Source organism: Doryrhamphus excisus, chromosome 12 (assembly GCF_030265055.1).
Source record: "Doryrhamphus excisus isolate RoL2022-K1 chromosome 12, RoL_Dexc_1.0, whole genome shotgun sequence".
In the NCBI taxonomy this organism is placed as follows: domain Eukaryota; kingdom Metazoa; phylum Chordata; class Actinopteri; order Syngnathiformes; family Syngnathidae; genus Doryrhamphus; species Doryrhamphus excisus.
In genome coordinates this window covers 16,131,264-16,143,532 of record NC_080477.1, presented here as the reverse complement: position 1 = coordinate 16,143,532, position 12,269 = coordinate 16,131,264, and the positions used below count along the sequence as shown (strand labels likewise).

Here is a 12,269-nt window from a genome sequence, read left to right as displayed (position 1 = left end):
TTATTTTTTCCAGATTAAAATTAACAAAGCATTATTAGAGCCCTGTAGACATGACAAAACACGACTATAGTCACATTTATACTTTTTTATTTACAACATATTGCGCAACTGTAGGGTCTTGAGACACATGCTAACTCGCAAACTAGAGAGCTAGCGACCTAAACGGTAGCCTTCAAGTTATTTCCTTTAAACTTAAATAGCCAAAAACTTACCACTTCCACACGGAGAGGGAGGATAACTATTAACAGTTATTTAATCTTTAACATGAACATTAATCAAACGTAATAATATTTTCTGGGTACATGATACCATACAGCATCCATATCAAACTTGCGCGGGCCGCACTAACATTAAACTTTCATATCAAGGCGGGGGCCTCAAACTAGTGTCCTGCGGGCCACATTTGGCCCGCGTGTTTGAAACCCCTGAAATAAGGGGAAGGTGGAGGTGAGAAGGGCATGCTAATTCTGTTTGTGCTCAACTGCGAAAAAAAAATAGAAGCGTGTCTAAATCAAGTGGAACGTTTTTTTTCCTTCCTGATGACACCAATATAAATCAAATCTTCAAGATTAAAAACTCTTAACGCATAAATAATAACCAAACTTAGTTACTTATTCGTATAACTCACAGAGAGCAATAAACACGCTCACTCGCCTTTCTGCTGTGAGACATTCAGGTGTACTCGTAATTGAGGGTACATCTCACAAATGCAAACCCCCCTACTGTTCGGCACTTTCGGTTCATACAAGAACTATATTGATTTGAAAGTATAATACATTAAAATAAACACATTGAAATGTTAATATTAAAAACTCCACCTGAACGTTTGTGTGTCTGCATGACTCGCCAGAGTGAACATAGTCGTCGTGTTCATTTCACTAACCTCCTATTTCAGACAGTCTCCTCTCTGAGATGGCGCATGTCCTCAGTATGATTTATGACTTTAATAAAACTGTGTGTGTGTGTGTGTGTGTGTGTGTGGCTCAGGGCCACACTGTCCTTTACAATCAGTCCACACGCTCTCATTTCACCACCTCCTCTCCCTCCTCCCTCTGTGGCCGACACAAGCTGCGAACATGCCAACGCACGTGCGTGTACGTGTGTTTAGGTGTGCATGTGACCTTGAGCGAGGTCGCCATCGTTCTCACTGCCACTGATTCTTCACCTCTAACTTCTCTTGGTTGCTCCTTGAAGGGACGCAGGGGCAAAAGCTAAATGAGCGGTGAAACTGTGTGGACGTGTATAACGTGTGTAAGGTACTGTGTCACTTGATAAAGTTTAAAATGTATGTAACTTAAATGTATAGTATTAATGTTGAACAACTTAAGTACATAAGCAGTGTTTTAAAGACAAGATATTATTATTATTATAAGAGAGCAAGTTTGTTAAGTGATACTTAAGTTGGCACATACCCCATCAACGTGACAGCCATCGTAGCTTCCATGTGGGACAAAAACAAGCTCCAAACAAACCACATTACTTGTTTGTTTTAAAGACAAAATGTCACAAAAAAAGTAACATTTGAAGTACGTGGATAACTATAGTGACCTAGCTGCTGCCAGAGACAGTGAAGCCAGGCAAAATTCATTCATTCATTCATTCATTCATTTTCTACCGCTTATCCTCACGAGGGTCGTGGGGGTGCTGGAGCCAATCCCAGCTGTCTTCGGGCGAGAGGCAGGGTACAGGGGGTAACCACTAGACCGCCGTGCAGCCCCGCCAGGCAACATGTGTAAACAAAATGATTAAATAGTCAAATTTCAATGCGAGTCAACTGCGAGTGATCACACACACTGGGCTCAGTCCACTTACACTGTGACAAACCGTCGTCAATTGACCAGACATTTCACAGACTACAGTTCATCCCTTGTCAACTCAATTCGGGGCACGTACTTTTATCCGGTCTTACATGTGCGAGTGGATGAAAAACTGACTCGCAATGTCTCATATTTTTGTCAGGAGCCCTGATAAAATAAATATAAATCTCCTGAACATAAATAAATAATATAATGTGTAATAAAAATGCAATCCTAATTAAAGTAGTAATTAGGCAAGGTCATTAAAAAAAAACACTCAAACTCAAAGAAAGTCACATAAAGAATGTGTTGGCCATCGCTTATATTTGACTTACATAGCATCATCTATACATAAGCATTATTTTACAGCAAAAATAAATAATACTGCCAGCATAAAAAAAAGTCAAAATACATTTTTGTACAGAAAAAACAACAATAAATAACTAAGGGGTGTCCAAAGAGCGGCTTTGTGCCATTTGTGGCCCGCAGCAAAAGTTGAAAAAAAGCAAATGACAACAAGTTGAAATGTTATTACTAATAATTAATACTAATGAAATTAATATGCTTGGTCTCTTAAAACAAAGCAGGCTGATTTTCTTTTTATTAACTTTTTAGCATACAATGACAAGTAGCAAAACGGACTCTACACGCTTTCATTTTTTAAATGTATGCGGCCCTTGGCGGAAAAAGTTTGGACACCCCTCAATCAAACTAGTTTGTCTGAAGAACTCCATTCATAATAATACATTTAATTTATAAGCGCCTTCTAAAAACCCTAAGGACACATGATTGAGATTAAAAACCAGATGAACAAGTCACAGTGAGTATACAGTCTTGAACGTATGCATTTTTGACAACATACAGCACATAAGTTATCTGAAATATGTAACAGCGACAGGAATAACTTTTCCGCAAACGTTACAGTAGAAACGGCACATCAGTGATTCTCAGACACATTTAAGACAATTGGAAAAGAAGTTGGCATTTTTTTTTATATATCGTGCTAACAAAGAGAACGGCCATCCAGGAAGTTATGTTGCATTTACAGGATGACATCCGTTTAATAGTAAAGCTCCACACACGATACTGCTATTTTCTAAAAATAAAATCTATGTTTAAACTGTATATATGCTTCACTCACTTCAGTGGACTTAATGACATGAGATATAATGGATCTGAGATACTAAGCTAATGTGCATTTTAACTGTGATACCTGTTTGGCCGCTGCAATCCACCCATCTTAAAGTTGTGTGTCAGTGAAGGTGGCGTGCTCCTTCTTCACACAGCTTAGAGCCTTGATAGCATCTGCAAAGTCTTCCTCCACATACTGAAAGAACAACGGCATTACTTCCATCTGTCTGTGTGTATATGTATTTATCTATAGCTTACCAGTCCAGGGTTGTCCCAGCAGCCGTCGTCCATCAGAGCCTTCTTGTCAATGAGCTGACTGAGGCTGTGGTGTAAGGGATGATGGGAGTAGGCCTGCGTCAGGTCACTTTGGCTGGGGACTCTCAGGACAGACATGGGGCTAAATGGAGAGCCACCACCCACTATCTTGGTGTCGGAAAGGCCCTGAAATGCACGTCTGACTTTAGATTGTGTTATTGTTACTGTTATTATTATTCATGTAACAGTTCTAACATAATAGAAAAAGTAACAACAAATGTACGACACACACTTACCAACCACAGCATGAACTCATTCAATAACAAAGACCCAAGCGGCCAATCCCAACAACATAAGAGGCAAAAAGAGGTGATGACGCAACTACCCACTAATGCAGTGGTTCACAACCTTTTTTTGGAGATGACCTTATTTTATGAAAAGTGGATGAGACATTTTTAATGAGCTTGTTGGGTATTGTGGAGGCAAGAGAAATCTGACCATTTCTTGGTTGGTGACGTCATAATTGAAGCATCCGTTGTGAAGATGACTTGCAGATGTGAGTACAAACCTTGAAGTCAGGTCTCCTGTATGAGTCTGGACTGTCGGTTCTTGTTGACACTCACACAAAAGCATGCACACGTACACAAATACGGCAAACATGCTCCGTGCACAGTACCTCAGTGTACACAGTGTAGCTTTTAAGCGTAACGTTGTTGATTTCGACACAGTCTGCGACTGTGTCAAACTGCAGGGAGGGGGGAAACAATGACACTTAGAAAAGGGGGAGCATGGTAGTGGGAGGAATCTTACTGTGAGACGATCGCGATGGAGCACAGAGCCAGAATGATGTTTAGAACACAAGTCAGGACAAGGCCTCTGAGAGACACACAGAGGAGGAGAAGATGAATCATGAAGCAGGGAGGAGGAGAAGGGTGGAGGAGAAGAATAAAGTCACAAAATTGGAATTACAGCCAATGAATAAACATAAATTACGAGTCGGACAGTGAGGAAACAATGCTAAAAATGCTGCTGTGTTGTGTGTGTGTACAAAGTAATCACTGAAGGCACACCGTTATGTTATTTCTCTGTCAGTAAGTACACTAATGAACTAAATGAACATTGTTTAGTATATATTTTTAGTCTTTTAATATATTTATTCAACCATGGAACACGGATGGAATTAAGTTACTAAGTGGTATTATTTAAAGATATTTTACAGAGCTTTCTTTAGGGTTCTTTGGCGGTATGCAGTGTATAAATTGTAAAAATATAGAATATAGAAATATAAATTGTACATAAACATTATTATTATTATTATTATTTTAATAAATCCATCCATCCATATACTGTGCTGCTTATCCTCATTCAGGTCATGGGAGTATGATGGAGCCTATCCCACCCTGGACCCATATAGACAAACAACCATTCACACTCACATTCATACCTATGGACAATTTGGAGTCGCCAATTAACCTAGCATGTTTTTGGAATGTGGGAAGAAACCGGAGTATCTGGAGAAAACCCACGCATGCACAGGCAAATGAAATGTAAATGAATTACTTACATACATTTAATACATTTATCCTCATAAATTGTATTTATATTAATATAATATACACTCATGGAAAAAAATGATTGGACCAGCCTTGTTTTTTTCAATTTCGTGTTAATTGTAATGGCTGATACCACTACAATATGCTACCTGAAGAATACAATGAACACGACAACATGGAATGCCTAAAAGCACGGTTTTTGCAGTAAAATGCCATCACTATTGATGTAAGAACTTAAGTGATTTTGGTTATTATCAAGGAACCTAGGATATTATTAGATGTATGCTCTTAAATTAAAAACAAAGTTATGTCAGGCATTAAAGTGAAAAATTTAATGAAGAAACAAGGCTGTTTTTTCCATGACTGTATATTTTAAGAATGTGTGTACATAAAGAATTGTTTCATGACAAACAGGAACCTAATGTATTTATCTTACCGAGTACGTCTCACCACCAGCCTTCCTGCTCTTCTGAAGCATGACCAGTGGAGGGCGCTCTCTGGCTGATGGATTCTTCCTCAACGCTCTGGAATCCATGAATTCAAAAAATATTTTCCACAGTATTGTTCAACTTGGTAGGAAGTGTACTTACTAAAACAAATATTATAGACGATACTTCCATGCTGTACATCATATTTAGCTATATTAGGATGCCATGAAAATACCTTTGCAGCAGGAGTCCCAACATGATGGCTAACAGGAAGAGACCCAGCAGCGCCAGCAGCAGAATGAACCACAGCTCAGTGTAAATTGGTGCTGCCGACATGCTCACTCCTTCTTTGCCCATCTCCTCTGGATGAGTAGGACCTGTAGGTGCAACATCACATGGATTATAAGAGGTCCCGTTATACTTTTGTTCATAGAGTTATTATTTATTTTCTTTTAGACTTTCTTAGACTTTTACCTAGACCCACAGCAGGGCTGTATCTGACAGTGGGAGTGATGGCACTGCCACTGTCTGTGGTACACATCACCTGAAATGATAGCACTAAGGAGGACGGAGAGAGAATCACATTGAAAGTAGCTGTGTGTATCAGTGTGGTGAATGCTCATGCTTGTGGTGAGCAGAATTATGAGTGTGTGTGCGCTCACTTTTCTGTGACGTGCGTACAACATGAAGGTAACTGTAGAAGCCACTATAGATCCTGAGCTGGCTCTCAGTAACAGTATACTCCTTCAGGTAGCCATTTAGGGAGAAGGACCCGGTCCAGTCCAGCCATATGACCGTCAGGTTGCTGCCCACAGATACGGGTGAGACGTACTGTGGTGCTATGAGAACAAAACACATATATATTTAAACAAAATGTGGACATGAACAGAGATGGTGAAGTAAGATGATGCAGGGATGGAGCTGACCTTCAGCGAGCGTGACGACAGCAGTCCAGTTGGAGGCGGTGCTTCCCATGTTGTTGAAGCAGGCCACTCTCAGCTCATAGGTGGAATAAGGCTGCAGACCTACACCGTGGCGGTTTACTCACATTAAAAACACAATACTCAAGGCCTGCTAAAAGGTGTCTCTAATATTTTGCCCCAATTTGGAGCAAATTACCGATAAAAGCCTTATTGCACCCAAACTGAGCATTCTTAGTGATGCAACACCCGAAGTGTAAATAATATGTTGTCAGGCGAGTGTATGAACTGTCCAGCACTTTTTGTACTACTTCTACTTATACTACTATTACTACTACTTCAATAGACTTCTACACCACTATGTACATCTGTGTAATACTTTGTTTTTATACTCAGTATAGTTACTCCAGACCCCCATTCACTGTGCAATATTAAGGGCTCTAAATGCAATATACTAAGTTCTATGTGAAGTATTTCCATAATGCCTCATATTAACTCTCTAACTAAAGATCTCAGTGTATAGACTGGTCATATATCTCATCTGGTTTCATATTATCTACATACTGTATTGTATATAACTCTGGGAAAAACTGTTGATTTTGTTAATACTTGGGTTGTTTATACTGTTTATTTTTCTATATTGTGTATTTTGTACTGCTTAACTGACTCTGTACTCTTGCTGCTGTGCAATACAAATTTCGTCTCACTGAGGGACGAATAAAGGCATATCTTAATCTTATCATGTCAACTTGAAGCCGTGTATGAATATGACTGCATATACTGCATCAGTCATTGCATTATGCTCATATAAGTGCCAGTAATTAAGGCTTTGATGCTAGCAATATTGTTTTATTTATATAAAAATGACTTCCCAGTACTTTCTCTGGATGTTAGTTACCGAGCATTTACCTTCACATAAAAGCATGACAGTAACCAGTCATGATATGATATTTAGTATTTGGTAACTCTAACTGCATTGTGTATGTCCTAATATAAAGTAACCTGTCACATTGTAGCTCCGCCTTTTGCCGAAGAATCTAATTTCCGCTGGTCCAGTAACACAAGGGTGGTGCACAGGCTGCGGGGGCTGCGGGCAGGCTGTTCTGAGATGGAGCTCACAGCTGGACACAGGTGAGGTGAGGTGAGGTGAGGAGGGGGGGAGACGGTGAGATGACATCATTGATGAAAGTTGAGTGTAAACGCTTTACCTTTGTTTAAATGTGCACGTATAGGTTTTATTCCCCTCACCTCTCGATGATCCCATTGGGCTCCAGGGGCTCCATCCACGCCAGCTGGGCTGAGCGAGAGGTTCGCGTGATGGCACGAGGCGGCGACTGTCGTGATGGTGAGGCAGCCAGTGTGTGCAGCACGACTAGTGGTCCCTGGCTACAACACTGTCACACATTACTTCAATATGGTGTTCGAAACTGAAAGGTAATTATTGCCAATATTGGTGTCTATATCTGCAGTATATGTAAGCTGTCTTACATGTACTTAACTTGAAGTTATTAGTTATTCATTCATTCATTTTCTACCGCTTTTTCCTCACGAGGGTTGCAGGGGGTGCTGGAGCCTATCCCAGCTGTCTTCGGGCAAGAGGCAGGGTGCACCCTGGACTGGTCACCAGCCAATCACAGGGCACATATAGACAAACAACCATTCACACTCACATTCATACCTATGGACAATTTGGAGTGTTATACATTTAATTAAATGTATAATAACACCTTGGAGTCTGAGCGTATATCGACTCTGGCTGGAGTTTTGCGTCATGGCCAATTATGTAAGTTATACAATGAGGTCACGTAGGTTGTGTAAGTGTACCTAATGTCATGGCCAAAGGGATGTTTGGCTCAAGTTAGGAAAGTTAGGAGAGTAAAAGGCTATATTTGGGTATGTTTTAAGGCCTACTCCCTGGTTGCATGTTATTACCTGATAACAGGTGCAGGCCTCCACTCCAACCCTGTACCGCGTGTAAGGCTGTAAACCATGAAGTGTCTGCTGATGAGATGTGCCCTCTGAGAGCTACCAAAAAGCAGTACAGAGTTTGTGTTAATTCCACTTTGGGGGCTTCACACTACTAAGAAAGTAAAAGTGGAAAAGTGGAAAAGAGCGAGAGTTTCTTTACCAGAGTGACGTCGTCGTTGCGGTCAAGAGAGAAGATGCGGTAAAGGCTGACAATGCCATTGGGTCGGGCCGGAGAGTGCATTTCCACCACCGCCGTGGTTGCGGAGACACGCAGGAAAGTGGGCGGAGCGACACCATCGGGTGGAGCGGGTCCAGTTGTCCCGCTAACCCACTGGCTCGGAGAGCGGCCGGCTGAGTTCACGGCCCACAGCTGATAGTCATGATTGGACATGCAGAACATATAGCATTAGGATTTCACACGCATGTTATAAGCTGTTAATGAAAGTGTCTCTTCATTAGCGGGCCTACAACAGGATATAAGTCGATTTATTGGATCATCCATCAAAACTAGCATCGGGCATGAGAGCGAAACCTTTTCACCATGCAAAGCAACACTAACATATCTGCATGACAATTACTTTTCACCTTCATCAAGGAGTTACTCACACAGTAATCTTATTTGTGTGCTTGTGGTGGCTGTAATTAAAGGGTGTACACAGCGCAGGGTCACGCAGGGTGTAGATTTGCATGTGTAAGTCATCTGTAGCCTGTCACAAGTAGTCCACCGGGCAGATGGATGGGTCTGAACTGTGTGTGTGTCTGTGTGTGCGCTGTTTGCAGGCCCAAAATGGTGAGGCTGGAGCGCGTATGCATGCGTGTGCATCATGTTAAGAGTTGAATTAACCTCAATAATAGTCAATTAGGATGTGATCAATCAGAGTGATTGATCTAAGTGACAGCACAGATGGACTGAGGAGGTGAAATAGAAGATGGAGAGACCGAGAATGAGGAGGACAAGAGGAAAAATGGCCGAATAGAAAGGCGGGGCACTAAGAGTAGCTGCACATGTAGAATTATGTGCTATAGATAAGATATTGGTGCTGAACAATATAATAATTCTATATATATAATAAGACAAATACTCTGTCAATAAATAAAAAAGTAGTACCCTCTTTATAAAGGTGCAACAACGGCATTAATTCATTCATTTTCTAACGCTTATCCTCACAAGGGTGTGCTGGAGCCTATCCCAGCTGTCTTCGGGCGAGAGGCGGGGTACACCCTGGACTGGTCGCCAGCCAATCACAGGGCACATATAGACAAACAACCATTCACACTCACATTCATACCTATGGACAATTTGGAGTCGCCAATTAACCTAGCATGTTTTTGGAATGTGGGAGGAAATCGGAGTACCCGAACAAAAACCCTGGTCCCTAGCTGTGAGGTCTGCATGCTAACCACTCAACCGCCGTGCAACCTAAATGAGAGAATACTGTACATTAATTGATTTAGTTTTATTGAATTATTGGAATGTGGGAGGAAACCGGAGTGCCTGGAGAAAACCCACGCATGCACAGGGAAAACATGCAAACTCCACACAGAGATGGCCGAGGGTGGAATTGAACTCGGGTCTCCTAGCTGTGAGGCAACAACAGCATTATAACAAAAATAAAACCTTTTGTCTAAATATATACGCTTCAAATCATTGACAACAGCGATCCACAAGTGCAATAAAAGCGCCTGTAGTTGTTACACCAAGGTAGATAATATAATTGCAGATAGGCATTAACCTTGAAATCTGAAATAAATTCAAAATGGGGCACGTTTGGCTATGAAAGCCCAGTCGGGACGTCATATAATAAAAAGGTTATAAAATATAAACTGGGATCTCCAGCGTGGTGTGATACTGCTTCCAGTTTCTCCACAAAGAAGTCAACCTAGCCATGAAAATGTCTGCTTCTTTTTAAAAGGGGATGACATAAGCTGATGTGATGTCCATTACTGAGGCCCTCATTTGACTCATTCAGTCGACAACGCACTTTTTGTACTACTATTACTACTACTTCAATAGAATATTATCATGTCAACTTGAAGCCGTGTATGAATATGACTGCAAATACTGCATCAGGCATTGCATTATGCTCATATTAATGCCAGTAATTAAGGCTTTGATGCTAGCAATATTGTTTTATTTATAAAAATGACTTCCCAGTACTTTCCCTGCATGTTAGTTACCGAGCATTTACCTTTCCAGAACTGTCATCACATAAAAGCACATTTCAATTCTTTGCCCAGCAACCATAATGCTCTCTGCACAAGACAGTGGAACAGTCAAAAAGTGATAAAAGTTTATGTCACATAGACGTAAGAAAGAGAAAAAGTTGCAAAGACAGAGATCACCTTCACCTTGATCCATTTGTCATCCTTAAATCATACACAGGCTCTTTACTGCTTTCACTGCTCTCTTGTTCTCTCTCCTCCTATTGGGCCGCCATTTGGCTTGTTAGACACAAAATAAAAATACACCACGTTTGCAGCCATGGCAACAAACGACTTCAAGGAACTTCCTGGGTGAAATTGAGTGTTTCTATTGGACCACGGGACCACGGACGCCGTGGAGGTGCTCTGATAGGCGGACAGAACCACTTGGCGGGTGCATCTACTTGGGGTGAAGGGGCTAAGTTGTGTGAAAGTGTGCCGTAATTAAAAGCAGGCATAAAGCTGTCAATAGGAGCTTATGACCCAGTGTAATTAGCCTAATATGATTTCTCTCTCTGGCTGAGCTAAACTAAGCTGATGTATTGCCCTTGTGTATGCCTGAAACGCCAAGACAGAGACAGCAAGAGCCTGTAAACACAGCAGAACAAGATGAATACCCCGACACGGAGGGAAGTAGATTAAACTTGCCATTTACTTGTCAATTGTGAAAGAAATGATAGCTGAGTGAGTGACAATGAAGATGTGACAAAAAAGAGATTTGCAGAATATAACCTGATGTTGTGACGTACACGTGGAACTCACGTGGTGGACCCTTGTCAGTCCATGTGATCATGAACAACACAAACATGGCAACATGCCCCACATCCCCCCCCCCCTGTTGGAAAATCCCTAGGGGACATGTAGCGGTCACCATTAAAAGGTCTTTCCAATACAAGTGCTGTTACCAAGGGGACTAACGGCTAATTCGATTGGCTGGCCGGTAATCAGGAAGTGGGGTGCTCTGAGTGCGCCGTGATTAATGGCGCCGTTGCCCGCCCGTCATCTCCCAAAGCTCCTCCCTTCCCCTCCTTCCTCCTGTCATAAATTAGGACCCTCGTAAATAAAAACGGCACCACAATCAGGCAAACTCAATCAATTACACAGGTTCTCTGGCCTCGGCTCGTACGTCTGACAGGCAGGGATGCTAATGTTATTGTTGCTTCCAAAGGGCTCGCCTGTCAATTAACGCATCAACACAACAGGACGAATATGGAGCCTTCTATTTACCACCTGTCTGATTACTTGGCTCCGGCATTAGTGTGTGGATGACTCTATCAGTAGATTTGTGTGGGAGGATGTGATTAGACTTCAGTTTAAAGTCAAAAAATGTTATATCTATCTAAAAAATGAAGTTTATTTATTAGTATTATCATTCAAAAAAAGCACACAAAATAATACTATACCTGGTACTGATATGCAGTAAAAGGCAGGAGTCCCTCATCCTTGCAACTTGTGGATGAGTTACTGTACACAAGTGCTGCTGCATCACTTCTGTGCGTATCGACTGTGAGCTCCAGTCTGCGGTACACCTCATAATGTAGCTTCCAGCCATTTGGTTGAGCTGGAGGGGACCAGGTCAGCAGGAAGGTTGTCTGGTGGCCTGTGTAGGTATCTGGCTGCAGGTCCAACAGTGGTGCTGCCTGTCCAGCAGGTGGAGCCTCCGGCGTGAGAATGGACGACCAGTCGCTGGAGGAGCAACCCAGCGCTGTGCAAGCCTCTAACCTCACCTCATACCTGCACACAGTTTTATATGGAGTGATCACTGATGTTCGGACGTTATCACGTGTGTGATGACACCACTTCATGGTGATATGCATTTAATGTAGTCACTATGTGCACCTACACATGCTCCAAATGCTCAGTTTTCATGGACACTGTCATAAACTTTTAATGGGGTTTTTCTGCTGTCAAAGTAGGTAGTATGTGCCCTGCTGTCAAAGTTGTCAAAGTAGGTTATGTTTTGCAGAAAGAGCTGTCAATATGATACAGTACAGTAGATGGTAGCAGTTTGGGTAG

At 41.7% G+C, this 12,269-nt stretch overlaps 1 protein-coding gene across 6 annotated transcripts in view; it reads right to left on the bottom strand.

Annotated features, from left to right (window-relative positions):
• Positions 1 to 335: 335 nt before the first annotated feature.
• ush2a (Usher syndrome 2A (autosomal recessive, mild)) overlaps positions 336 to 12,269 on the bottom strand; it is a 154,419-nt gene continuing 142,485 nt past the window's right edge. For 3 of the 6 annotated variants that reach the window (XM_058088966.1, XM_058088963.1, XM_058088968.1), the window contains 13 exons: positions 11,657 to 11,987; positions 8,212 to 8,421; positions 8,016 to 8,108; positions 7,332 to 7,477; positions 7,086 to 7,204; positions 6,090 to 6,188; positions 5,826 to 6,002; positions 5,638 to 5,721; positions 5,399 to 5,540; positions 5,172 to 5,259; positions 3,993 to 4,058; positions 3,186 to 3,368; positions 2,090 to 3,123 (listed from right to left, as the gene is read on the bottom strand). In XM_058088966.1, the coding sequence (XP_057944949.1) occupies positions 3,037 to 3,123; positions 3,186 to 3,368; positions 3,993 to 4,058; positions 5,172 to 5,259; positions 5,399 to 5,540; positions 5,638 to 5,721; positions 5,826 to 6,002; positions 6,090 to 6,188; positions 7,086 to 7,204; positions 7,332 to 7,477; positions 8,016 to 8,108; positions 8,212 to 8,421; positions 11,657 to 11,987 (1,825 nt within the window). In that variant the 3' untranslated portion in view covers positions 2,090 to 3,036. Of the gene's footprint in view, positions 1,699 to 2,088; positions 3,124 to 3,185; positions 3,369 to 3,992; positions 4,059 to 5,171; positions 5,260 to 5,398; positions 5,541 to 5,637; positions 5,722 to 5,825; positions 6,003 to 6,089; positions 6,189 to 7,085; positions 7,205 to 7,331; positions 7,478 to 8,015; positions 8,109 to 8,211; positions 8,422 to 11,656; positions 11,988 to 12,269 lie in introns of those variants that run through there. The other 3 variants (XM_058088964.1, XM_058088969.1, XM_058088967.1) reach the window with 3 other exon arrangements.